The sequence below is a fragment of the Choristoneura fumiferana genome, chromosome 11, assembly GCF_025370935.1.
Source record: "Choristoneura fumiferana chromosome 11, NRCan_CFum_1, whole genome shotgun sequence".
NCBI lineage: Eukaryota > Metazoa > Arthropoda > Insecta > Lepidoptera > Tortricidae > Choristoneura > Choristoneura fumiferana.
The window spans coordinates 5,037,035-5,064,483 of NC_133482.1; the positions used below are offsets into that span (position 1 = coordinate 5,037,035).

Here is a 27,449-nt window from a genome sequence, read left to right on the forward strand (position 1 = left end):
ACACCATCTTCCAAAAAAGCTTCGTATTCTGAAGTTGTTATTATGCACTCGAATTAACATAAACAGTGCGATTAAAATACAATACGCGAAAGTGTTTGATTGTTATCGATTATTCGTGAATCTGCACATTGCAACCTATCATCAAGACACTTGCATAGTGTCTAATACTATTAGATCCTCAGAATTAGATCCTTATCAAATTGCCTGTACTTCTCAGTAACCTGTGTCAAAGGATTGGTAAGCCTGCTCTGACAATTGGTGTACATATCAAAGGCTCGTTGTCCGTCGGCATTGTTCGGGTGGCAGCGGCGTCGTTTGCTCGCAAATGGACCTTGTTTATTGGTTCAGCAGAATATTGTTGTATGCACAGAATTTGGTTGCGTGGCCGGTGTTGTTTTTACACACATCACAAACAGTTTCTATTTTTGATGCAGCTGTTACATGAAGAGAAATATGAAAGTGCCTATTAAAACAGGGGAAACGTTTAGTAAAATTGCACAAAAATATGTGAGAGAGAAGGGAGAGGAATTAAGTAGTTTCATGGGTTTAAACATATATTATTCTATTTAGTTTGTCAGTTATATACATTATGAGAAAATATATATGGGGCACGTGTTATTTTTGTCTATCAAACAAAAAAATCGAAATATGAAACGTGTCAAAGGTTGGGAGAGGTAACGGGTAACGGGCTGTATCTTCATATTTTTTTGTTTAATTGACAAAAGAAAAATTACTTCTCGATTACTAGTTACAAATTTTTAGCACACTGAATACTGCGGTGACGCTTTATTCAACACGATAAAAAAATTAAATACCGTCCATCTACCTACCATCAATCTACCTAAGTCAGATGTTATGATAATAAAATAAACAACCGTTAATGTAAAAAAATAAACCAGCTCTTGCTAATTCTAGTCTAAATACCTTTCCTAATCGATATCCCCAAACTTCGCTGCAAATGAAGCTACCAACACAGGAAATGGCTCAACTTTTCTTCAGAAATAGTCTTGGGGTAACTTTGATCGTTTCAAATGTGATCTTTTACGAGGTGCCATTTTGTAAATGGGCCCCTTTACTACTGAGAATGGAACGCAGTGTGACATAAAGGACCCTTTAAAAACATATGATATTTGCTCTAGTATTAAGTTGCATGGGTTGTTTACGCCTGAGCTCAATCTATAATTCACTATAAGCACATAACTGAAGATTATTCATCGAATAATAATTAATACGGTCGCAATTCCACCTTTTCAGGTTAACTGTACCTAGGTCTGCTAGGACAATTTAAGAGTTAAAAATACTTTTCTATGATACCTTTACCTACTTGTTATGCGTTTAACTAGTAGGTAGGTACGTTCCGTAAGATCATAGTGGTATGGATAGATGAAGTTAGCTACTAATTTCAAATATTTTTAGAGTAAAATTTTAGGTTTTTAGATCTTACACAAAAAGTAAACAGTAGGTTTGATTATACTTGGATACGTGGCGTATTTTAACGAATTGAAATGAAACCAAACGCCGCTTTATTTTTTTAATGTACTTTTTACTACCCTAAAATTTCAACAGCTTTATTTCGTGGTAAATAATTATAGACTAAGGGGCTGTTTCACCATTCATTGATAAGTGTTAACTGACGGTTACATGTGATGCCGTCTCTATTTGTTTTGTTCGAATAGACGCAGACGGCATCACATTTAACCCTAATCAATGGATGGTGACAGCCCCTAAGTATGTAAATACAAAATAATTAATTTAACAAAAATCTATTTTTTTAGTGAACTCATTAAGTCCGAATAGAGACAAAAACTTACATGTAAATTTAGAGCCGGCTGCATGTCGAAGTGCAGCGTGGCAGGAAGCAGGCGCAGGCGGTCGGTGCGCGTGCGCATGGCGGCGAGCCTCGCGAGCGCGGCGCGCAGCGCGCCCGCATCGCGCCGCGCGCCCCACACGCGCAGCCAGACCGTGCGCGCGCCGTTGGACTCCGGTGAACTGTCGACACACGGTTTTTGACACCATAACTAAGAATAAATAATAAGTCAGGAATTGTAACTGCGTTATAAAAATGGCATTCCGTGTCCTAGTAGGCGGGGGTTCTGTGAGCGTGTTCTGTGTGTCATTTGACTGACATCTGACATTGCATCACGCGAGCAAACCAATCCCTGCTTTGTTTCTGAATTTTAACCAATCAACAAGCACGTCTACCTCAACCTCGCAACCTCGAAAATGATTCGTATTTGAATCAAAACGGTTTAAGGAATGGCCACTTTTTGTGTGAAATTTGTTGTGAAATTACACTTTCTCACTTATTAATTTTATTCGTAGCTCCATAAGTCAATATGATAAACTAGCGATACGCTTTGGCTATATGTAAAAACCTTTCTTATGAACCAGTCTATCTATTGATCAAAAACTGCATTAAATTCGGTTGCGTTGTTAAAAAATCTGAACGTAGGTGGAGTAGGTACCTAGAGAGGGAGATAGGCGGGGAGCGACTTCGTAAGTATATCATTCATGCAAAGAACATGTCGTGCAAGTTGGATGGATTTGCCGAAATTTAGTATCCAGATAATAGGATCTCTGGAATAATATACTAGGCTACTGTTTAACGCGATATTCCCACTAAAACAAAAAAAAGTAATAGTTCAGGAACACGCAAATAAGGGCCACAGCATTATGCCACGGCAAGTCGTAGCGCTTGTTTTCAGTGTAGCCTTTTTTATCTTACACAGTACACGCGTCGAGCAACTTGAAACGTAAATTTATAGATTATATGCATATGAGGCACATCTGAGATTTATAATTGTCACGCAAAAAAAAACTGCTCGATCTCAAAAGTGTTTCTGAGAAAATAAATAGATTTATATCTATACTACATTACAATAACTCTTTATTGCACACCAACACATAGTAAGCTGTATGTACAGAAAACACAAGTGTATGGAGATTTACTAAGGCAAGCAATAGGCGGCCTTATCGCTTCAGAGCGATCTCTTCTAGAACCTTTATAATAGACAGAAAGGAAGGAATACATTACATTATAAGTACGCTTACTAGATCCAGACTAGACCGATTGCACTGATGGTGTACAATCTAAAGTTACAAAAGAAACTGTCCTACACGAGAACTAGAAGAAACCCGCGGACACCCAGGATAATGGAATAAGTGGAATCTTGCCAAACACCTACCCAAGTTGAGATGTGCTATGGAATTTTAATTCAATTCACAGAGGTGTCATTTTCCATGAACGTTTAATTAAAATCAGTCTTTATTAACGACACAGGATTACTTACCTTATATTTAAAATTTCTACATCATCTTCTAACGTGATATTTGATGCCCTTAAATAGCTCGTTATCTGAAAAGTATGAAACGTAGCTTGTTTTTAAGAACAGCCAAATCGGGAATAAAATAACAATGTGGCTCGTTTGCATAAGCCGTAAACTGTTCAAGGGCAAGGGGAATCGCCGAAGTAAATTACTTGCGAAATTCAAAGGACGAAAAAGAAATGAGATCAACCGATTCAAAGTAATTTAAAAGCTGACTGTGCAATGTTTTCCGCAATGGAAAATATCATATCAAAAGGACCATTATTTTTCTAAATTATGAAGGTATACATACAAAAATGAAATGGGACTAATTATAGTTATGTCAAAATTATACCTCTAATATAAAGATGTAATTTTTCCCCAAATGCAACATACTTTTTTCCTTTAATGGCTGGTTTGATAAAACAATGTAATCAGCAAGCATCCTATGATTACACGCTATGTAATGAGGGCTTCTTGACAGACGAATAATCGCTAGATTGCGTTAGTACCATCAGCTGGGTTACTACGAAACTCGAAACTCGAAGTTCGTGTCGTGCGGTCCCTCTGACACTTATACTGTCTAATTCGAGAGCGAGAGGGACGGTACGATACGAATTTCGAGTTTCGTAGTAGCCCAGAAGGTACATTTGACGATATGGTTTGCTTGCGATCAATTGGCTCATTTAGCTAATTAACCAATAGCAAACTTGACACACATGTCAAATGTCAAACGAGCCCCACGTTACCAGCGCTAACTAGTCTGTTACAGAAAGCCTTAGAAAGTTTGGTATTTAAAATGATTGAATGAAGCATTAATGTTATAAGCGCTGCCTTTACATATACATACCTGTTTTACTATTTCTTGAGATATGTCGGTATCGGCTTGGTCCACAATCTGCAGTCTAGTTTCAAATCGAGCGGCAGCTGAAATAATTTCTCGCTTTAGTACGCTTTTAGACGACAGAGTAACTTGTAAAAGTGTCAAGGTCCTTACTGTAATCGTTTTCCCTCGGATTACAATCACAGTTCCTCCCATCTTTACAGCCCTCTGAGCATTCTTCGATCCCGCACTCTGTAAAAAAGCAATTTCCAAACATAGAAAAAAAGGTTAAATTTTCGCATTGGTTTCTCGGTAATGCCTAGGCATGCGTGTAGGCGTTAAAAGGTAAAAGGACTTAGATAGTTTTGGTTTTGAGGAATTTGAGTGAAAACAAATAGAGAAAAAACTACGAAGTTTGCATTTCATGGATGTGTACCGTAAACTATACTATTACGCATAAAACCTAATGAAGACTAAATCGTGGAGGATAATACATACATACATACGACAATATTTTTAAATATTCTTATTATTATTCTATCATTGTTGCCATGCCGTAGATAAACGCGTAATGCGTAATTATGTATTGTTTACACAGGTTTATCTTCACACATAATTATAAACAAAACAAATTAAATTTTTGTAACAAACTGAACATCAATAACATTAATAGAAAGGTTGCTAGCGAAAGTTTGCGTATGGTAATTTCTGTAACAAGCGGGACATTCGGTTACTACCAAGCGGGAATACTACCCGTACTTGTATCCGTCTTTATTTGTATCTGGAATGGTTGGGCTTGAAACTTTGGGATTTAGGCGAAAAATGCACTTGCTAGTGCACTACTGTCTGCTATTGCGGAATGAGGTTGACAATCCGGAGGCTTTAGAGCGCATGCGTTTTTTCGTCCAGAACAGATACAATACACACGCGCGGGGCGCCGGCGCCACAATGCGCGCGCGCCGCGCCCGCACGCGCCGAGTAACGCGCCGAGTACTCGTGCAGTATCACTGCTCAATCACTTTGTGGCGGAAATCTAAGACGCGGATGTGTTCGCCGACAGTTGGCATTCCTAGTTTAATAAAATATGTCTCTAATTTATATTGTTAATAGTTTTAGGGTTTTCTTTTTTTTTCTAAACTAATTAGATACTAGCTTTATAGGCGCTTTGGTTCATACTGTAAACATGTAAATGTTAATTTTATTAATAAATAAATAAATCAATCAAAAATGGCGCTAAATGAAAACTTTTCTGACGCATATTACGCAACCGTAGTTTTTTTTTAAATTGAAAGACAAACAAGACGCGGCCCCAACTCTCATATCGTTCGATATCAAGTAACGTGCGTGATTTGTCAAAATTGTTTGCAGTCGGGTGTTTCATATCGAAAAAAACGTCATATCGACTGTTATTAGAATTGAGGTTCAATTTGGTTGATTTGTTTGTGAGAGATGTTCGAAATATAAATTTAAATGTAATAATCGACTTCCATTTTTGCACATTTTCACAGATAACAAATTATTCTAAGCCAGTCGTAATTTCCGGTTTTTAAACGCATTATTTTAGGTTTATGCATTCAGTTTATGATATGTGTGTAGATGAAATAGTTTAATTAATTAATTTATTTTAGTCTGTCTGAACTGCAGCAATTTCAATTACGGATAATGAATAAACAGTTCATTGAATCGTTCAAGGCGTCTTCGGCAATAGCGGCAAGCTGAGCCAGATACTGCTAACACCTGTTGGCTGGCTCACCTAAAGCTAAGTGGTTTACGATATCGCAGTTTCAACTTGCTAAATCTCGAGCCAGTTCGTAATTTTTGGCGTGAATGTTGTCTTAACTATGTTTGGCATTAGCAATTTAATAACTTTCAAGTTTTTTCGAGGTTACAAGCCGACATTTTAAACTAATATATAAAATTCTCGTGTCATAGTGTTTCATAAAATTAATAATAATAACCAAACCCCTCCGAAACGGCTTACCAATTTTTATGAAATTCTAAAATATAAACTTATTGTGTCACAGTGTTTGTTGCTTTGTAACTAAACTCCTCTGAAACAGGATCATATATTCGGTAGGTCTGAGAATAGGACGTTAACTATTTTTCATACTAATACGCGGACGGAGTCGCGGGCAACAGCTAGTGTTTTATAAAATAAAAATACCACTATTCTGTCTGTCTGTCTGTGTCTGTCTGTCTGTCCATCCGCGGCTTTTCTCACGGACTTTCAATGCTAGAAAGCTGTAATTTTGCACGAAGATAATACATATGTAAACTATGCCGACAAAATGGTACAATAAAAAAATCTATTTTTTTTCCCATAGACGTAAAATGGGGGTGATTTTTTTTTCTCATCCAACCTTGTAATGTGGGATATCGTTAGATAGGTTTTTTAAAACAATTAGGGCGTTGCTAAAACGATTTTGCGATTCAATAACTTGTTTGCAAAATATTCAACTTTAAAGCGCAATTTTTAATTAAAATCGAGCGTCCCCCCTCTAAAATCTAAACCGGTGGGTGGAAAATTTAAAAAAAATACAAGATAAGATAAGATAAGAACTATAACGGTTAAGTTCTCTTAATAGTTTAAGAGTAAATAGCAGTCTAAGGTATAAAATATACCTAAACTTGGAATATTCCGTACAAAATACAAAATACTTAGAAAAATATTACTTAATTTTTTCGTAATGGCTACGGAACCCTATTCAGGGGCGTGTCCGACACGCTCTTAGCCGGTTTTTCGTAATGGCTACGGAACCCTATTTTGGGCTTGTCCGAAGCGCTCTTGGCCGGTTTTAAAGCTGCTACGATGAGACTGTTCGTAGCGAAAAAGCAAGGTAACAAAATTGGACTTAGTTCATTGACTAAAACTTTACTTATCATTTATAATAAGTGACCATAAATTGTTATAATTATAAATTTATCTACAAGATTAAATGGGATCAATTAAATAAATTAGCCGTAGGTAATCCTGACAATATTTTGTTCTGTAATGTGTTTGAAAGCATAACTCCAGCTGCGATTTCAGTAATTTATAGAGGTCATGCGGTTATCCTTGAGCGGCACTTCAGCAAAAAGGATCCAGTTTGAAACCACGCGGTTAACAGAACAAAATGTTTATATTACAGAAACGTTTTCAACCTAAAAGGCAGAGAGCAAATGAAAGTGTGGAAAAGCTTTAAATGTAGACGTTAGACCCTGTTTACACTATTCCAGTAAAGTAATGCCAGTGACATAGTTAGCTATAAGGTAACCCACACCGTTACAAAAAAAATGGCCCGAACTTGTATGTACTTAATAGGTATTATCTTTTTCTTGGCGAAGTTTGCGCTGAAAAGCACCATTATATATTTTTTATTTACAACTAGCGACCCGCCCGGGCTTCGCTCGGGCACGATTTAATAAAAGGTACGAGTTTAAGGCACTTTATTTTCCAGCTCTGTTTCCCAAAACCTGTACCCGCGCGAAGCTGGGGTGCATCTCTAGTATATGTATTCTATGCATAAACTAATATTATAAATGCGAAAGTGTGTGTGTTTCTGTGTTTGTATGTTTGTCCGTCTTTCACGTCGAAACGGAGCGACGGATCGACGTGATTTTTGGCACAGAGATAGTTTATGGGCCCAAGAGTGATATAGGCTACTTCTTATCCCGAAAAAATGCACAGTTCCCGAGGGAACAGCGCGCGATAACCGAATTCCACGTGGGCGGAGCCGCGGTTAAAAGCTAGTATGTATATAAACCTTCCGTGAAAATTATGATTTTCAAATAGAAAAACAGAATCAAATTTCAAAAGTGAGGTACCCATACATGTATAATCGACTAAGTCTAGAAACATGAACATTTGAACACACGTGTATTGTGCAGTGTGTGGAGTGGAGGCGTTAACTGTGTAGGCGTACGTACGTGTTCTGCAAAGATATTACAATTAAGAGCCAGACGTGACACTCGAACGTAGAAAAGTGTTAAGTTATGGATGTGAGGGGTAATGAATGATACGAATACGATAAACGAGTTCTTCGCAGTCGAACGCAACTAAGTATTTACTTGTATTTAAATGCGGAAGTTCGTGAGTGCTGGTGTTGCAGCTATACAACGTCCTTGGTTTTTTATACAAGCATGCGGGTCACGTGATGGGAAGTAATGACTGTCGCCCATGGACACCCGCAATTCAAGGGGTATCACAGGTAGGTCGTGCTAGCATTGGGTCAATTCCAAGGCGGGCAGCTGGTAGTTTGCACCGCAGCACAGCGCAGCACTGCCTACTCAATGCACGCCGATGAGTGCGTTGCCCTTTGAGTGAATGATAGGCTTGGAATGCTTGTATGTACCCTACGCCATAAAACAAAATACCTGGCGCAGCGATCTGTGATTCGCAGAAATCGCCGGTGTAGCCGGCTGCGCAGAGACAGCTCACCGCCGCCGGGCCCATTTGTCTGCAACAGCCAATACTTATTATGAAGTCCTTGTATATACATAGGCCTTGTATACTAATATCTGATACCAATTCCATTTCTGGGTATGTAGGACGTGTCAGATATTTTTGCACGCTCCGATGTGGCAGTGCAGAACAGTTCATCAAGAAGCCTTTTTACAACAATCGAGTATATTAGGTACGAGTACATAACGAAATCCATTTATTTATAAACGTTAGGTACTTGGTAATTTGTGTACTAACTGCCAGTGTGAGATAATTTAATAACTTAAGTCCTTGTTATACTTGAACAAGTAAGTACTTGATAACAAGAACATATTACACCAAGTCAGTGAAACAATTTGAGATCAGTGTCAAACTTTTCCCGCAGCTACAATATGTGGGCGGGCCGCGAAATTCCCGGCAACTCGAAGGTGATGCGGATACACGCAAACTCAAAGCAGGCGACACAGAATGTCAAATACCTAGAAATATTGTAGGTACCGAAGTAACATAGTTCGATCTGCCTGCTTTCAAAATAATTAACAGTAATACTCGATCTATTATCAATAAAGTTTTACGAAACTCAAGCGTCGCTTTGGTAAATTGAAATGAATTTCCTCTTAGTTGACGGAGAGACTCGTAGCGTAAAATGTCGTCTAAATAGAACGGAAACACTTCAGAATAATATGCATTTAACTTGTAACGAGCGAAACTTTCTCAACAAATATCGAGGTCTCCGCAAAATACCACCGCGGTCCGCGCGAAATTCGTTATACTAAGGAAATTGCACAACATTAAAGGAAACGAGCGAGCAGCTCTCGTCGGAATGAATGCAGCGAGGAAACGGAAATGTATAATTCAGGGCGACACCTTAGACACTAGTATATGAATTAATATAGTTACCTGCAGGTCCCGCCGTTCTTGCACATGTTGGTCCGGGGGCAGAGCGGGCCCGCGCCGCAGTCGGAGCCCGAGTAGCCCTCGAAACACGCGCAGAAAAACTCTCTGCGAACCGGAAAATATTGCGGGCTGAGCAATAAATTTTATAAAATACCCGCGTCGAAATACCCGCTGCGACACGATATGAGAGGGCACATTTTTACCGTGCACTGTCCACTTTGTAAACAGTGAATGATGCCACTATATTCTCGCCAGTGGATCATGGCGCGTGTCATCAACTCCATTTTGTTCTGCTTTGCACTAAATTTTCACGCTCTATTCGCCGCGTTAATCGGTTTTCGAGAGGGGATTTTCGTTGAAATATCTGGAATTTTGCAATTTTATCACGAGTTATTTTTTTGCACTCCATAGGCACTACAAATTGACCCATTTATACGTTTGCTCGTTCATTTATTCGTTTGAATTTATGAAAAAGTTCACGCTTAATTAATTTTAGGAACAGTGACGAATTCCTATGGAAATGAACGGTTATTAAATTATTTGAATCTGTTATATTAGTTTAACCGCTCTCGGGTTTCATTAAAACGATTCGGCTTTGGCAATTAAATTAACCGATCATTTAAATGAAAACTAAACAGTTACCCGCGACAGCGGGTTTGATAGTTTGTTTTGTCGAATCTCGCATTATCAAATTACTATTTGTATTGAGTTATACCAGTGTTTCTCAATCAGTGGGATGCTAACCCTTGGGGTCGTAGTTTAAAATGTTACCTTTGTTTTTAGTGACAAATAAAATGATGTGGGAGTTTTCTGTGCATTCCTTTAAAATTTTAGGCAATTTTTGAAATGTCATACTGATTTGAGTTTAAATTATGTAAGGTATACGTCCGAGTCTCGTCCGAGTTCTCGACAATACTCTTAAATGACAAATAAATGAGACTCGCTGCTATCATTTCTGTTGTTAGCAGTGGTATAAAATTAAAGATGGCTAAGCTACTCTGTCAGTTACGAGCATAATAATAATGAGATCAACTGTTGAATTAGGTATTTTCACCATCGTAAAGCCAGAAACGAAATGAAATGAAATGAAATGAAATTAAATGATATTTTTATTCCAGGCGTAAGTCCATAAATCAATTAAACAATTAATAACAATTAATTAGAACAAATGAAATCGAATTAAAATAAATTAAATGTTTTTTTCTTAAGTAACTAATAAATATTTTACGCGTTAAACTAACTTAAATAATTTTAATAATAATATTTTCAGGATGACATATTTTTACGTCCTGAGAGTTTTGACAGTTTTTTTTTAAAGTTTAAATTAAATTAAATTACACTGGCACTTTTGGAGACTGATTTTGTTATAAGATAACTGTGATGAGATGACTAGGAATTCTACAATGTAATTGCGCGTGCAGCAGTAACTCTACCACAACTAGAATATTCCATGGAGTGTAAACATCGAGTAGCATGGGTAATTCTTTGTTGCTTCGAAGTGGGTTCTAATTTCAATGTAAGTAATTAAGCGTTAAAAATACTTTTGCTACACATAGAGGCCTACCATTGAACTAGGAAAATGTGAACAAAGCCCACAGTACACAGAAAAAACCGGCCAAGAGCGTATCGGACACGCCCGAAATAGGGTTCCGTAGCCATTACGAAAAAAATAAGTAATATTTTTCTAAGGATTTCGTATTTTATACGGAATATTCCAAGTTTAGGTATATTTTATACCTAAGGCTGCTATTTATTCTTAAACTACTAATAATTCTCAAGAAAACTTAACCGTTATAGTTTTCCTTGTAAGTTTGATATATTTACTACCATCCTGAATTTTTTCAAATTTTTTCACCCACCAGTTTAGATTTTAGAGGGGGAGGACGCTCGTTTTTAATGAAAATGTGCACTTTAAAGTTGAATATTTTGCAAACAAATGACTGAATCGCAAAATTGATTGGTTTTAAAAGACCTATCCAACGACACCCCACATTACAAGATTGGATGAGAAAAAAAACCCCCACTTTACGTCTATGGGAGGAACCCTAAATATATATATATATATTTTATTGTACCATTTTGTCGGCATATTTTACATATATACTCATGCAAAATTACAGCTTTCTAGCATTGCTAGTCCCTGAGCAAAGCCGCAGACGGACAGACAGACAGACAGACAGACAGACATGGCGAAACTATAAGGATTCCGTTTTTGCCATTTTGACTACGGAACCCTAAAAAACGCTTGTTACTCCCTTTTTGGATCAGAAAATAATGAATGTCGCTTCTGGTTCCAACATTTATGTTACAACAGAAACGTGATACCATCCAATAGAGCAAGCAATAGGTCAATTCTAGGTTAAGCAGCGCTAATATGCGCTACAGTACCTCGCCACCATCCCGCATACCAGAGTAGACACTGCCTGCCTGCTGCCTACTCAATGCACACTAGTAGATCATCATAGTGAACGTATACTTACTTGTAATCATGTTTAGCATAGCAGTGCCCCAACAGGCGGCACTCTATGGCGCTACAGGAGGTAGGCCCATTGGGTTCTTTGGGTCCCCGGACGGCGTATGTCATGTTGAATCCGAACACTGAGAGCAGGCCCAGAGCCCTCAGCTGAGTCCCTTCCAGTCTGTTGAGGTTAAGCTCCACCACTAGTATAGGGCTGTTTATCTGGAACAAAGAAAAATACAGGTTATGGGACGCTGAAGACCATTAATGGAAGCTCCTCGACAAGCGACTGTTTACGTTAGGTTTACGTTGTGTGTGTTTGTATGTTTGTCGGTCTTTCGCGTAGAAACGGAGCGACGGATAGACGTGATTTTTGGCATAGATATAGTTTAGGGGCTAGAGAGTGATATAGGCTACTTTTTATCCCGGAAAAATAAAGAGTTCCCGGGGGAACAGCGCGCGATAACCGAATTCCATGCGGGCGAAGCTGCGGGCAAAAGCTAGTAATAAACTAAATAAGTTAGTGTGGAATACGTTAAATTACCCGACTTAAGAAATGTATATTTTTTCCAAATAGGTAGGTACTTGGAAATTAAGATTGGTGATATTTTCAGTCCGTAAAAAAATGCCTCATTTTTACGAAAATAATACGATCGACGTCTGTCCAAAACGAGTATCAATTCGATTTAATCTTAACTTAGTTGAAGGAGTTACCGACAGTACGAAAATATAATCCAATTTTATATATTTTTACTACATCTTTAAAGTAAATAGGTATATAATTATATAAAATATTATCGGCCGTTACCGGCTAATGGTAAGTCTAGAACAGCGCTTCTTAACATTAGGTCGCGACGCCAATTCGGGTCGCTAGTTCGCGAGCAGTATTAAGGTGGGTCGCGGGAATTCTCTAATTAAAACATGTGTTATTTTTTATATATTTTATAATGACGTCAATTTCAGCGGAAGTTTTAGGGTTAGGGCTTCAATTATTCATATACTTTGGATCGCCAGCCAAATATGTTAACAACCACGGGTCTAGAATTTTCATCTAGATAGGTGGTACCGGCGATGTTTTGCCCGGAAAGGACGGAGTGTTATTCAAATCTGCCCAAGTTTACAACCAACTCAGCAATGGAATGTAAGTCGCATCTGCACCGTGCTCAAAGAAACGTCCTGTCGAATTATTTATGAAGTTATTCCTTCAGCTGTCTCCTGGCGACTTCTCAACTAAGAATTACGGACTTCGAAGGAAATGGGATTTGGCTGCGATCCAGAAAAGCGAAATTATTGTTTTTTTTTCTTGTCCTCTGCTAACAGTAAGGCGAGCTGTATAAGTAGCTTCGTTAGTGGAATAATGTGACGCAACGAGTTACCATTTATGTTTCTGTCGAGACTGTTTCGCTTTTATGAATATATACGTCATTATTTCATTTTTCGGTAATGGTAGAGACGCTGTCGTACCATCCGCTTTGTGATGGATGGGACATGAAGATAACGTTATTAGAATTCGTTCCATTTTTTAATGTTGTTAAGTTTAATGGAATACTACATAAATATTACTACGATAACAAACTAATTTAATGGGTGAGATTTCGCTTGGCTAGCATAGTTTACTTCTTTGTGGGTTTTTTGTGAATACAATGTCATTTTCTTAACATTCTTGTGACGAACAACAATAATTCACAAATAACTAATCAAAAAGAGAATATAGGTTATTTACTGTACCTCTTTCAACATATTTTTAGTACGGTCAGCATCAAAAGTAGCTGCATACTTTTGTTCTTTGTCGTTTTACAGTAACGTACTTAACACCATTCAAATTTGACAAATGTGTGAAACCGTTCGTAAACTGTTCTGCTCATTGTACATACTTATATCTTGATTCCAATGTTGCCTCTCACTCACAATCTTTGACTAAGAGAAGGACAAGTGAACATGAGAACTCTGAGAGGCGCCAAGTATCTAACACGGTCACTTGGCAATCTCGGCATGCTTATGTCTGCACTGCCCCCGAAACATTTTAATGTTATGAGGAAATAACCAGTTCTGTCATTTGCTTTATAACTGCTCGTAGATGTTCTTTTGTGTCATAATATTTTGTCTACGTCAGCTTGTTGTAAGTGATACACAAGATGACATTATTTGGGGAACCACTTGTATTTATATTGTGTTCAGGATAGTTAATTAATGGTTTCACAGGTTCACGGTTGATCTAGGCCGCTTCTAAACGAAGCGATTGGAGGTTTAGGGGGGTGGCCTATGTCCAACACTGGACGTCCTAAGGCTAATGTGATGATGATGGTGAATGACTTTCGATTCGACTTGGCTTTTTTCAGCGAACCAAGTGGACGATTACCTTTATAATTAATTCCAAACTCAAGTTAGTCGCCATTTTCTTAAGAACACACATTATGTGTACCTACTTGTACAGATAATTAGGGCTCTTAAATTAGTCAAAAGAGTTACTAGAGCACGGGTAACTAATTACAGAGAGCGCTACATGAGCCGTGTTCGCATATTGTTGCCTTCTGCCCTGTTCGCACAGATAGGTCTGCGGTTTTTCTTAACGCGCGTACCATTCGCTCGTGTATTCCCGCAAATCAAACACCAGAATTGCTGTTAAAGTCTAATGACAAAAAACTTTACTTATGCTGTTGTATAATTTTGGAAATATGAATTGGTAACTTATTGTTATTATGTACTTAATGAAGCTTACAGATTATCAATTCATATTTCCAGAAATGGTCTAGACCATGCGATAAGAAAATGTCAACCTTGCAAGCCGGAGACGCAATTTTATTTGTAAATATATCTAGGTAGGACGGACAAAATAGATGATCCTTACCTCAGTATACGTGGTAACAAACGGCTTTGAGATGTTGCAACTTAGAACCTGTCCAGACGAAGTGTTTTGCGCGCGAGGGTACTCGCGCGTAGACACTTACGCGTTCCCGAGGTACTAGACTAGAGCTACATACACCCCGTTCAGATGCTCTCGCTATGGAAGCGCACGAGAGCATCTGCAAGCAATGACGCGCACTATTACCCTGGTATTGTGTGTGGTTTATCATGGTGTGTGGTGCGCGTTGCTTATTTTAGGGTCTCATCCGAGTACCGAATACCGAAGCTGCCGTAGGACCACCAACCGCTATCTTTTAAGGGTTCCGTAGCCAAAACGGCAAAAACGGAACCCTTATAGTTTCGCCATGTCTGTCTGTTTGTCTGTCTGTCCGTCCGTCCGCGGCTTTGCTCAGGGACTATCAATGCTAGAAAGCTGTAATTTTGCACGAATATATATGTAAACTATTCCGACAAAATGGTACAATATAAAATTAAAAAAAAAAATTATTAGGGTAGGTACCTCCCATAGACGTAAAGTGGGGGTGATTTTTTTTTCTCACCCAACCTGATAGTGTGGGGTATCGTTGGATAGGTCTTTTAAAACCATTAGGGGTTTGCTAAGACAATTTTTCAATTCAGAAATTGGTTTGCGAAATATTCAACTTTAAAGTGCAATATTTCATGAAAATCGAGCGCCCCCCCCCCTCTAAAATCTAAACCGGTGGGTGGAAAAATTTGAAAAAATTCAGAATGGTAGTAAGTATATCAAACTTTCAAGGAAAACTATAACGGCTAAGTTTGATTGAGAATTATAAGTAGTTTAAGAGTAAATAGCAGCGTAAGGTATAAAATATACCTAAACTTGGAAGATTCCGCATAAAATACGAAATCCTTAGAAGAATATTACTTAAGTTTTTCGTTATGGCTACGGAACCCTATTTTCTACGTGTCCGACGCACTCTTGGCCGGTTTTTTTACATTGGTGGAATCATTGATGAGCTGGAGCTACATTTTTTTATATTTTTTAGTACCATTTTGTCGGCATAGTTTACATATATATCCGTGCAAACTTACAGCTTTCTAGTATTGATAGTCCCTGAGCAAAGCCGCGGACGGGCGGACAGACAGACAGACAGATAGACAGACAGACATGGCGAAACTATAAGGGTTCCGTTTTTGCCATTTTGGCTCCGGAACCATAAAAAATGAAATTGAATTTATCCGTATTATAGTCGTTTCGCTGTAAACAGGGCTTAACTCACTAGTTGGCGTAATTACAAAAGTTGCCTCAAGTCGTCGGCGATGAGTTATGCCCGTGCGAGGAACGGAAACAATTCATACAAATTATCCTCTTTGGTGTGCGTATTGCGTAAGTCCTGCTTTCCTTTGCTACGTACGCAAAATTAAACAATTTGGGTAAAGCCATTTCAGCACGTAACATAAACGAGCTAGAGATAAAGCTATCCTATGTCCTTCCCCGGGACTCAAGCTATCTATATCCCGAATTTCATATAAATCGGTTCAGCAGTTTAGAAGTGATAAAAGGTAACAAACAAACAAACATACTTACAAAATTTCACATTTATAATATTAATGGGATTGCGTAAATTGCCTGCTATAGGTTCTTGACAAAATGCCGATATCCTCTTGAAATTGGATGCGGAAATCTCGGCGCTGTCAAAGTATTCGCTAGCGGTCCGCGAAGGAAAATAAATAACAGTTACATTGACGTTCTTGAGATAGCGCTATTTCTAGACATGCAAAGCTTAGAATACTTACAACATTTGTAACAAACAGAACCGTAATTACAAAATCCATATTTACCAACCAGTCTATAAGATAAGCCATGGACAGGCGGACATGGCGAAATTACTCGTAGTGTATGACTAGTAAATCGTCGCTACTTAAAAAAAACTCGTACCTCAAAATAGATATTTTTTCTGAGTGAACTTTATGAACATTATGTCAAGGTTCAATTTAGTTGATATATTAATTTTAGATACGAGATTTTTTTAAATTAGTGACGAAATTGACATTGTATCGTTTTGTATATTTTTAAATATTTGCTGTATGTAAAAAAACAACAATAATAACTTAAATGCATGAATTGCAATTCAGCATGTTACAGATATTATTAGAAAAGAAGAAAAACAGTAATTAAACTTGCATATACATTTATTTAAACTCTCATCAAATCTCCGTTAAAAGGTCGGCTCGACAGAAGTGTAGCTTTCTGCCAAGTTCCCGGAAGGATTAAGATTATACCTATTGTGCAAAAAGTGGGTTGCTCCTAAGCCGCCGACGATTAACATTCAGGCACCTGGAAATGTACTGGTAAGCGCCGGGATTAGCGTGATTTATAACATTACTGGCCACAGTTGCCTTGGTCCAGCCATTATTTCTGCATTAAGGTCATAATTACATCCCGAAGTTATTATAAAAAACGTGCATTTTTTTCTTGATATTTATAGGGCATACAAACTTAATGCTTTACTGTCTCCCTATATATACTGTAGTCTTTGCTTTACTGGCCTTTACGTGAGTGAACCTTCGCTTGTGTAAAGAAATGTATTCTGGCCATTGATATGAAATTCCAGAATTTTAATAAAATTAATTATGGGAATTCCTTTACCAGCCGAGGCATGATCAAAGGATTCTACATGGAAAAGAGACGAGAAGACTTTAGTGATAACAAAAGGTTTATTAGAAGGCAATAAATGTGTAAAAAAAAAACCCAAAACAAACCTCAATTCACCCGCTTTAACTAAACGTCATCGAACCTTATAGTGATTTAAATTTTCATAATTTTCACGCAATAATATTGCATGTGCAGTGGCTGAAACGTCGAGGTAATACTCCTTTTGTTAAGCGTGATAAGTCCTGGGTACTGCAATAGCCATCAAACCTTTCCCTTATCACAGCTAAGCCACCCAATAACATTAGAAGCTATGCTTCAATAAAAATATAATCAACATTCCGAAAAAAGATTAGCACCGCGCAAACAACCGCGGTGCTTCGGATGTGAATTATATTCAGAAGCAAATGAAGTGCCGGTACGATAATGGCCGAAAGCAGTCTGACGCAAAATTGCGCCGCCTCTTTGCATTTATAGCACCGAAAATGAAAGATCGCGAATGAAAAATAGAAGGTGGAAATGAATTCTCGTATTCCCGGAGCTGGCTTTGTGCGCTCGGAGCGAGAGGGACCGCACGACACAAACTTCGAGTTTCGAGTTTCGTAGTAGCCCTGCTGGCTTTGTGCGCTCGGAGCGGCTCTCGAGAAATGCACTTGGAGTCACGGGATACTGCACAAATTATGAAATGCCAATCGATGGCGGCATTACATTTGGATCCTGTAGATGAAATTGTCACTTGTTTCTGACGATTTTTCTAATCCCCGACTCAACAATCACGGAAATTAACAACGATTAAAGTTAGACGATGTTTGAGCTGGCGCACCTTGTGTTGACAACTAATTTATTGAAATTATTATTGATTTATTTAATTAATTTGACGATGGCTGGATCTTGACATTGCCTAATGAAATTATACATGGTATAGATGAGCTACATTAAAAAAAAGTTGATGCTTTTGTATCTCTTATTAACATTGGAAAATTTAGGGTTAGGCCACTTTTTTCCATACAAACTATGAGATAATTATGTTATTTTTTCTCCAAAAGCTGGATGTATCCACAGAATCGCAAAACCGGAAAACAGCAAGTAAATTTACCTAACAATCACAAGGGTAAGGTGCTCAAGCTACGCGGAAACGGAAGCGGTAATTAAATACAGCCTCAATTACGGAGGACGGTAAAAAAACAATTTCAAGTTGTTAGCTAACCGTTTAAGGAAGCTCCTCGCCGTGACATCCGTGAAACGACGTAAGAGTGAAAACATTGTTAGGGTGAACATCTAACCATTTGGTTCTGACCAGAGTAAAGAACACACTTGGAACTGTGGATCTTGCCAACGTTTTAAACTTTATCTACTCATAGAACTGGCCGCCCGCCACGGTTACGCACGGGTAGGTGTATAACTAAATGCAAATATAATATTAGATGAAAATGATGAGATTAAAACACCATGCCTGCATTTTCTGTCCCGCTCATTTACTTTATAATATACAATGAAGATTCTTAAATGACGTCATACGATGAATATTTTTTAGGTACGGATTAGCCCGAAACATGTCGAGCTAAACTCGATTTAAGACGTGAGTTATCCGGGTCATTATATTTAATATGAGTGAGTCTCACGGTAGTTTCATGTTCAAAATATTTTTAGTATTTTGACTTGCCATATTTTATTTGGTACCTAAGTATTGACACGAGAATTTTAATATACTCCCTCATATCATCGATGTTACCTATCGACTTTGATAGATCATTTTATAAAAACTGTTGATTTATTTTAGTGAAATTCGTTCAAATTAATGAATGAGCTAATTTGCTAAAAAAAATACTCAAAACACGCCGCAGAATATTTTTACGGAACCCTACCCGCGGTCATTGTGTGAAATGATACCGCCATTTTTTGTGTGCAGTTTGTAACGGTCATCCATTACGGTCTAAAGTTTCATTTACACGGTGCGACTAGAATCGGGAAAGTAATATTACAACTTTGACGCTCCAATACTGTTGAACCTCGTTTAGGTGTTTTCCACCAGCAACGCGTGACGAGGCGAGGTGGAACAAGAATTAAAATTGTGCCGACCCATTTCCACCACAGATACCGCGCTAGCCGGCGCGATGGTATGCGAGAATCGTGTTTCCGTTGCAGTGTGAATAAACATTCTATTCACGGAGCAATACGGTTCATTACGTTACAATAACAAAAAAATAATGGTATCGCACATCCTCGCCAACCCATAATGTTTCTACCGTAGATCTGCTAGGAAAGAATTAAAATATCGTCTCGCCCCGCGTCGTTTTGCCTCGTCGGTGGTACGTAAAGCACCTTTAGCCCGCAGTTCCGCAATATAACACAGATGTATTAGCTCACATGTATTTGTACACCGTTTGGACCCTTACTAAACAAATATGGTGAACTGGCTATATATGTTTTTACATTTTTTTCCGACTACAGACATACATAACAAAGAAGTAACGTAAAACGTAACGTGCTCAGAAAATGAGACGGTGAGTACTATAATTTAGAAAAATCGATAAAAATGCATATTTAATACCAGAACAGCAAAAAATTTAAATACATACATTAACGTTTCTTGCCCCTAATTATGTGGTGGAAAAGTTTACATCTGTAATCGCACCGTGTAATCGGGCCTTTATGATGCCCGCTCAGGGCATGTTAACGAGCACGTCCATTTTCATAAAGAATTAAATGCTGTGGCTTGTAAGGCATGAATGCGGAGGTTAGCCGACTGCACTAACGACGGCACAGGTGCGGCTTTGAATTTGGTTGTCAATGAGATGAACTCTTTTTGTAAGCATAACAATTCAGTACGGCGACCAAACTTTTCTCGAAGTACTTTTTTTTGCTAACACTTGAAAATACGTCAGACAGACGTTAAAAGTCGGACACTCTTGACAGAGTAGTCGTGGCCATAAGAGGTCGCCCATTACTGCGGTCGCTGCCTTCGAGATTCACCATCATCATCATCATCAGCCTACAGCAGTCCACTGCTGGACGTAGGCCTCTTCGATGGCGCGCCACAACACTCTGTCTTCAGCCCCTCGCATCCATCCGCTGCCAGCGACTCTCTCGAGATAGGTCTCTATTGGCCGCTTGACAAGCATATTCTAATATGGAACTTGGTGACCGACTTGATGTCTATGGGGTTGATGATCGACCATGGGTCTCTTGCCTTCAGCTCTGCCCTGAATCACCAACCGCTCCATTGTAAATAACAAGATTAGAGTTATTATAATAAGTTAAATTGCACCCTTGTAATATTACAACAGCCAATTGTTGTAGAATATGTTTACTCGTAACATAGCGAAATAAAATTAAACCCGTCTGCTACTCTTTCACTTAATGGATTCAAGCGCTCCGGCAACCGCTTACTCGAGGGAGCAGTAACATGTTAACAGCACAATGATCATACAAAGTCGAATAGCTCGCTACGTGATATGAGATCAAGTGAAGTAGTAAAAACTGGTTTTAATTGTACTAATACTAACCCTTACCCGCGGTTTCGCTCGCGTAAACCATTAGGTCTGGCAGTCGAATTGAATTTTGAATTCCCCTAGGAATTTCCAAAATTTATATTGTGGTCTTGATTGAGGTTGTGTTAAGAACAACTGTCCGAAATGTCAAGGCTTTACACCCAGCGGCAGCGGTTGAAATTCCAAGATTTTATCCCTATCCCCTGGGAATATCGGGATAAAAAACCGAATAGAGACACAATTTTTATGCTACCTTTACAAATAAAAAAGTTATATAGGTTTGAAAGTCAAGATTAGACACAGAAAGACACACTTGCATGTGACGTCACACGCAAGTAGCGCCATACCCTTAGGCCATACCTGCTGCATAGAGAAAAGCGTTTAAAAAGGGAAAAGATTTTCAACCGATTTAGGTTTTCTCTTCGCTAAACACTGTCTGTATATCTATATTTTCATAATAATATACAAGACATGGCAAATTCAGTAGGTACTCGTAGCTGTCAAATACCGTAATTCTATAATTAATGTAGGATGATCATGTATCCGGTAGTAATTGGTTTTAATAAGATAGTTAACTCATTCATTAAACAACGAGCTAGATAATACCATCAGACCTCGCTTGTTGAATTTAATTTTAGTTTATTATTAATATTTTTCAACTCCTTATCACCAATTAAAAATCATGGTGTAGTTATAAATAGCGTATCTACGAGGACTGCGTTAATTTTTTTGCGCTACTTAATTAAAAACTTGTCATTACATAAAACTGCAGATTTGTTCGGTCAATCGGGGCTATTCGGAGTACGTAATTCGGAATGATTTGGTTCGATTACTCTCTCGAGATATTGTACTATAATGTACTAAGAGCAAAAAGGAGATGGGAATAGTTCATTCTATAGTTTTGTACTAATGTACAATGTCATTAATTGGCATTGGTCTTAAAAAAAACAAAGGTATTTTTTTTTCATAAAATAGGCGAATTTAAGACACCTATTTGAAGGATTTTGGTTTTAACTAGTTGGGTTTTCACTTTTTTTATCCTATTTCTAAATAACCGGAATTATAGCTAACCATAGTTGCCATGGAAAGAAAGAAAGAAAGAAAGATTTATTTTGTTAAAAACTGCGTTAATCTTTGCTGGTCACAATTATTTAAAAAAAACGTAGTGTCTGCTGTCACCTGGCAGTGTTAGGATTAGGCGGTTTAGATACAAAACGTTTATTTAAGATGAAAGTCAAACAAAGGTCAAACGTTATTTTGCAATATACACACGATCAATAAAATTTATTACTCTTACTTCTTACTCTCATTACAATTAAAATGTTATAAAATGATTTAAAAAACCTATTCCTCGAAATGGTTTTGGAATTAGACCACATTGTAAAAAAGTGATCAATGCCAAACTTGTCAGTACTTAACCTTTTATACAAAGAGCGTTAATTAATTAAACGCCATTCGTTTCAACTAGTTTTATTTCAAAGCTCATATATCACATGCACTTCAGCGACACGAACTTTGGCCACGAAATTTCCAACTCACTAGCCATTGTCAGCCTCGTTAACGAATGGCCGCAGTTGAATGAACTGTCTCCTGATAATTTGATAAAGTACTTATGACAGGAGATTGTCATGCCCTTTTTAAAGTTTCATACCCAAAGAGTGCCCAAAGGGGCCCTATTAACCTTTCTGAATCTTTACACACACAGCGTCTGTATGTCTTGAAACGTGATTAGCTGATGCTTGAATTTCTCACAGAATGTGTATTGCAAATTGCAATGGCTGCTATAAAAACAAATGAGAGTATTTTTTAGGGTTTAGTAGTCCTACAAGAAAGGCTTATAGTTTCAGAACGGCATAGCGTGGATACTGCTACTGCTAGAAAGCTGTAACCAACTTAATGTACCTAATTCTGCGCTTGTGTGAGTCGAATTCTCACTTGACCAATATTTCCTCCCGTTAAAAATGTTTGGCAATGGCCACATAGATTATTAGAAATTAAGAAATAATGCATTACAAAGATAAGCTTAAGTCAACTCTTGATTGCTTTGTGGTTGTGGATACTTTGCGCCTTTATTTTGACTATACCTACTTTGTCCGCTTGTAGAACAAAAGCTGTCTGATTGAGGCTATAACACAAAGGTCTTTATAGTTAAATAAATCCCTAAGCCTAGATAAGCCATCTATTGGACCGTACTGAGCTTTGTACTGGGCTGATGGTAGGAATTACTAAAATTGGATATGCTGATAAACAAGTTTTCGTTGTTAAGCAAATACTAAAGCTTTAGCTACTTTTACTTTGTGCTTTTACGACTGTTTTTTTTCTGTTTTAGTACAATTTCAACCAGTGGAATTATCTACGAGTAGAAGTTTCGTATATTATTTCGTAAATTATTTTTATGTTTTTTCATTTTGATTCTATAATTTTTTTTATCTGAAATCTACTAGTCTTAGACTTATGAATGTGAAAGTAATGTTTGAAGCGACGGATCGTCAGTCTGTTATTCTCGGAACAAAACTGCAGGGCTACTACGAAACTCAAAACTCGAAGTTCGTATAGTACCGTCCCTCTCGCTCTCGTATTAAATAGTATAAGTGTCAGAGGGACCGCACGAAGTTTCGAGTTTCGTAGTAGCCCTGCTGCGCTGCCTCTGGAATTGTAGCTTTCAAACGGATGAATTTATACGGACACGGTTTGTTTCAACAAAAAGGCAAATTCCATTTCAATATAATCTCACAATCGTCCAAAAAAATATAAATGGTCTACTGACACTAACTTTAAATTAACGAAATTGTTTGGGTTTTCAATTTCTAAACTAACAATGAAATCAGGTCCTTAGACATACCTATACATAATATGAAGGGAAGTTCATCTTAAAATATACAAGGACCAATTGGTAAAGCACACGAGAAAAAATATATGTTAACACTTGCAAAAGGTCGTGTCATATAAACTGTCTATATCTTTTATTTATTCATGTCATGGCCCTGAGACGCAAACATGCGGAAGTCGACAAAAATGCATAAAGTGGGTTGAAATATGATTGAAAGACATTCTCGAGTCTCGTCACGAGTGCTCGCAGTGGTTATGCTAAAAACAGTAGTCAGCTTGCTTTGCAACTTAACGTGACTGATGACTTGAGTGAACATTTTCATTAGGCATCAGGATGGCTTCAGATTCAATACCTCGCATTTAGTACACAAACTTTACCATCCTTGACATCTCTGACATCACGGTGTGAATCGAGTTGTGGCAGCGTGCATAGCGGCTTAACCGTGAAAAGGTAGTAACAGATAAACAGATTTGCGTTCGAATTTATAACTGTTAGTAATATTAGTATGAGACTAAATAATAAATAAACTAAGTAATGAGTAATGACGACCAATTGACGACCAGATGGCCTAGTGGTTAGAGAACCTGACTACGAAGCTTGAGGTCCCGGGTTCGATTCCCGTGTCGGGCGGGCAGATATTAAATATACAAACATATAATATGAAAAATACAGATATGTAATTAATTTGTTCTCGGGTCTTGGGTGTTTAATATGTATCTATTAATGTTTCGGCGAATAACGTTTGGCAACCTGTTTCATTTCGCAACTTTTCATTTCTCAACTGTTTAATATTTCTGAAACTGTAAATATTTCAGGATTTTTATAAAACTAACCTTACTTAACCTAAAGGGTTCTACACGATGGCCCTGAAATAAATCCTGAAATATTTACAGTTTTAGAGTTTGCGAAATGAAAAGTTGCGAAATGAAACAGGTTGCCAAACGTTACGTTGCGAAAATGCAGTACTCGATGTATCTATATCTATATAATTATATTTATCCGTTGCTTAGTACCCATAACACAAGCTTTGCTAAGCTTACTTTGGGACTAGGTCAATTGAAGATAGATAGATAATGATAGATAAAACTTTTAATCATTTGAAATATTTTTCTTTATCTATTGTTATTTACGTTATTACGTATGACCCATCTATTTTGTTTACTGTGGCAATGCACTGGTGAAATGCTGATTGTATAAAACTGGCGGTTGGCCCGCCGCCAGCCGCTGTTAATCTTGTACACGTAGCGTTGTCGCCCAACATTTAAACTCGTGTTGGGCGTGTATTTCAAACGTCTTTGATATTATAGGGAGGACCAGTGCCGTAGCGTCGTAACAACTTGATTACCATCGGGTTGCCAAAAAATATTGAATCAGGCGTTACTTTGTGGAGGTCCATATCAATGGACTAAAACAGTTACTCTTCTCACCCGCGACCTTATTATAGCTACGTCTATGCAACAAATGTGTGTTCACGCAGCTCCTCCACCTCTACACTGCAAAAACACACAGAAATAACACAAACTCAACTATCACCACCAACACTACACTAAAACTTTTCGAATATAGCATAGCATGGTGAACGGTTATGTTGCTTTGAAGATGAACTCTGGTTAAGTTCGAAACGCGTCAGTGCAGTGTCGTGTGGTTAGTTGGGTTTGTGTGTGTTCTTACAGTGTGGAAGTAGAGGAGCTATATGAATACACATTTGTCGCATGGACGTAGCTAGCTATCATAAGGTCGCAGGTGAGCAAAGTAATTATTTGTAGTTCAAAATGTACGAGTGTGTTTATTATATTATATTATATACATAATATTAGTCCTAATAATAAAGAACTTTAAAAAACAAGTCCTAAAGCGACGGGACACCACACCTTTCGGCCAGAAGTCAGAGCGCAGGAACTGCGTAGGCTATCGCGTATGAATACGCCGCTAGAGGCGCTAGTGTAGCGAGGCGAGAGGTTCTCCGATTTTCAAATTAGTCACTGTTTTTGGTGAGCCTACGGGTTTATTTATAATTAGAATAATTTGTGTTTTCATAGTTTTCAACGCTCCCTAATAACAAAAACTAAACACTGGCATGCTTGATACAGGCGCTTTTGTAAACTTTCACGCCTGTAATAACAACTAACCACCTTGAGGCAGAAAACTTGGTGAGCGCGAAAACGGTAGCACTCATTGCTGTACTATGTGCGGTACCGACCGCGGTCTACAAAACATTACTAACATCTTCAGGTTGCCCGTGATCAATTGATGCATGCAATTGTAATATCGGAAGCTCATTATGGGTAATCACGTATGTATTAATTATGGTATAGTATACTCAAATGGGTACCATAACAACATCGATCACATAAAATAAACTAGCTAACTATTATACCACTAACTAATACTACGGGTTATTATGTAACTTAGTTTTATTGTAGTCTTATTACTGCAAGGTGGTGGTACTGGTTTAAACCAAATAAATGCCACTTTATTTCTTAAAATAGAAGGGAGCATCAAAAAAAAAGGTTTTACGGGGTAATAATGAAAATTAAATACGGTGATACGCACCACTTTATGTTTGCTGAAATTGCTTTTCCCCGGTTTTTATACATTACCAATTAACGTTAATAACAGCGTATAAACCGGCGTATAAGCCGTGGTGGCCTAGTGGTTTGACCTATCGCCTCTCAAACAGAGGGTCGTGGGTTCAAACCCCGGCTCGCACCTCTGAGTTTTTCGAAATTCATGTGCGGAATTACATTTGAAATTTACCACGAGCTTTGCGGTGAAGGAAAACATCGTGAGGAAACCTGCACAAACCTGCGAAGCAATTCAATGGTGCGTGTGAAGTTCCCAATCCGCACTGGGCCCGCGTGGGAACTATGGCCCAAGCCCTCTTGTTCTGAGAGGAGGCCTGTGCCCAGCAGTGGGACGTATATAGGCTGGAATGATGATTAACAGCGTATAAAATCATCCAGGTAAAGGTTTAATACTTAATATGTAAAAAGCAAAATCTATCAAAGCTTAATTAAAATATCAGCTATTAAAAGGAGCATTAAGAGCGCCCTTTCCCCGTAATTCTTATCTAAGCCCGACAAAGTACCGATAAAAACAGCCCAAAATACTTCAATTTATTTCAATTATAACACCTCATAGGACTTTCCTTTTCAAAGCGGTTTATCTTTTATCTCATCTAACATTTGGAACTGGTCGAAAATTTCAGTAATTTAAGACTCAGTGATAATCATTCAGCTGTGAGCTTCAAAAGGTTTTTTATTGTTTCTTTTCCCGCCAAATTATTCAACAAATTGACCCCGAATTGTTTAATTGAACGAACAAACGAATGAGGGCACAATTTGCAGCTGTGAGCAAATCATTGCTTCGGAGTAAATCGGTTGATTAAAAATGTTTCTGATGGTTTGGGATGCTTTGATGGAGCATAATCGCTTTGTCGGTGGCCTCGTGGGTGGGGTTTTAGAGTTCATTTAAGGGTCAAGCTAGCCTCAAGCAAATAAATTATACCTATGTAGTCTAAAACTACAACATTAGAGAAATAAAAAATACACGGGATGTACCAATCCGATTTTGTAAAATATTTTACAAAATACAATAATATTTTTTAATAATATATTTTTTGTATGATTGTTGAATAACTTATTAAACTTTGACTAGGTGGGTAACCTCACATCACATGATCGATGCCATGTTTTGGGTATTAATATTTCCGTGGTTTAAATTTGAAACTAACGTTAAACTTAGTC

General features: G+C 37.9%; 1 protein-coding gene across 1 annotated transcript in view; it reads right to left on the reverse strand.

The window, feature by feature from the left end:
• The window catches only part of LOC141432974 (uncharacterized), a 65,524-nt gene that overhangs the window by 13,475 nt on the left and 24,600 nt on the right, over positions 1 to 27,449 (reverse strand). Inside the window, exons 2-8 of the mRNA XM_074094812.1 lie at positions 11,926 to 12,125; positions 9,449 to 9,550; positions 8,482 to 8,564; positions 4,303 to 4,380; positions 4,156 to 4,232; positions 3,291 to 3,355; positions 1,812 to 1,989 (exon numbers count right to left, since the gene is read on the reverse strand). Of these exons, the coding sequence (XP_073950913.1) occupies positions 1,812 to 1,989; positions 3,291 to 3,355; positions 4,156 to 4,232; positions 4,303 to 4,380; positions 8,482 to 8,564; positions 9,449 to 9,550; positions 11,926 to 12,125 (783 nt within the window). The remainder of the gene's footprint in view (positions 1 to 1,811; positions 1,990 to 3,290; positions 3,356 to 4,155; positions 4,233 to 4,302; positions 4,381 to 8,481; positions 8,565 to 9,448; positions 9,551 to 11,925; positions 12,126 to 27,449) is intronic.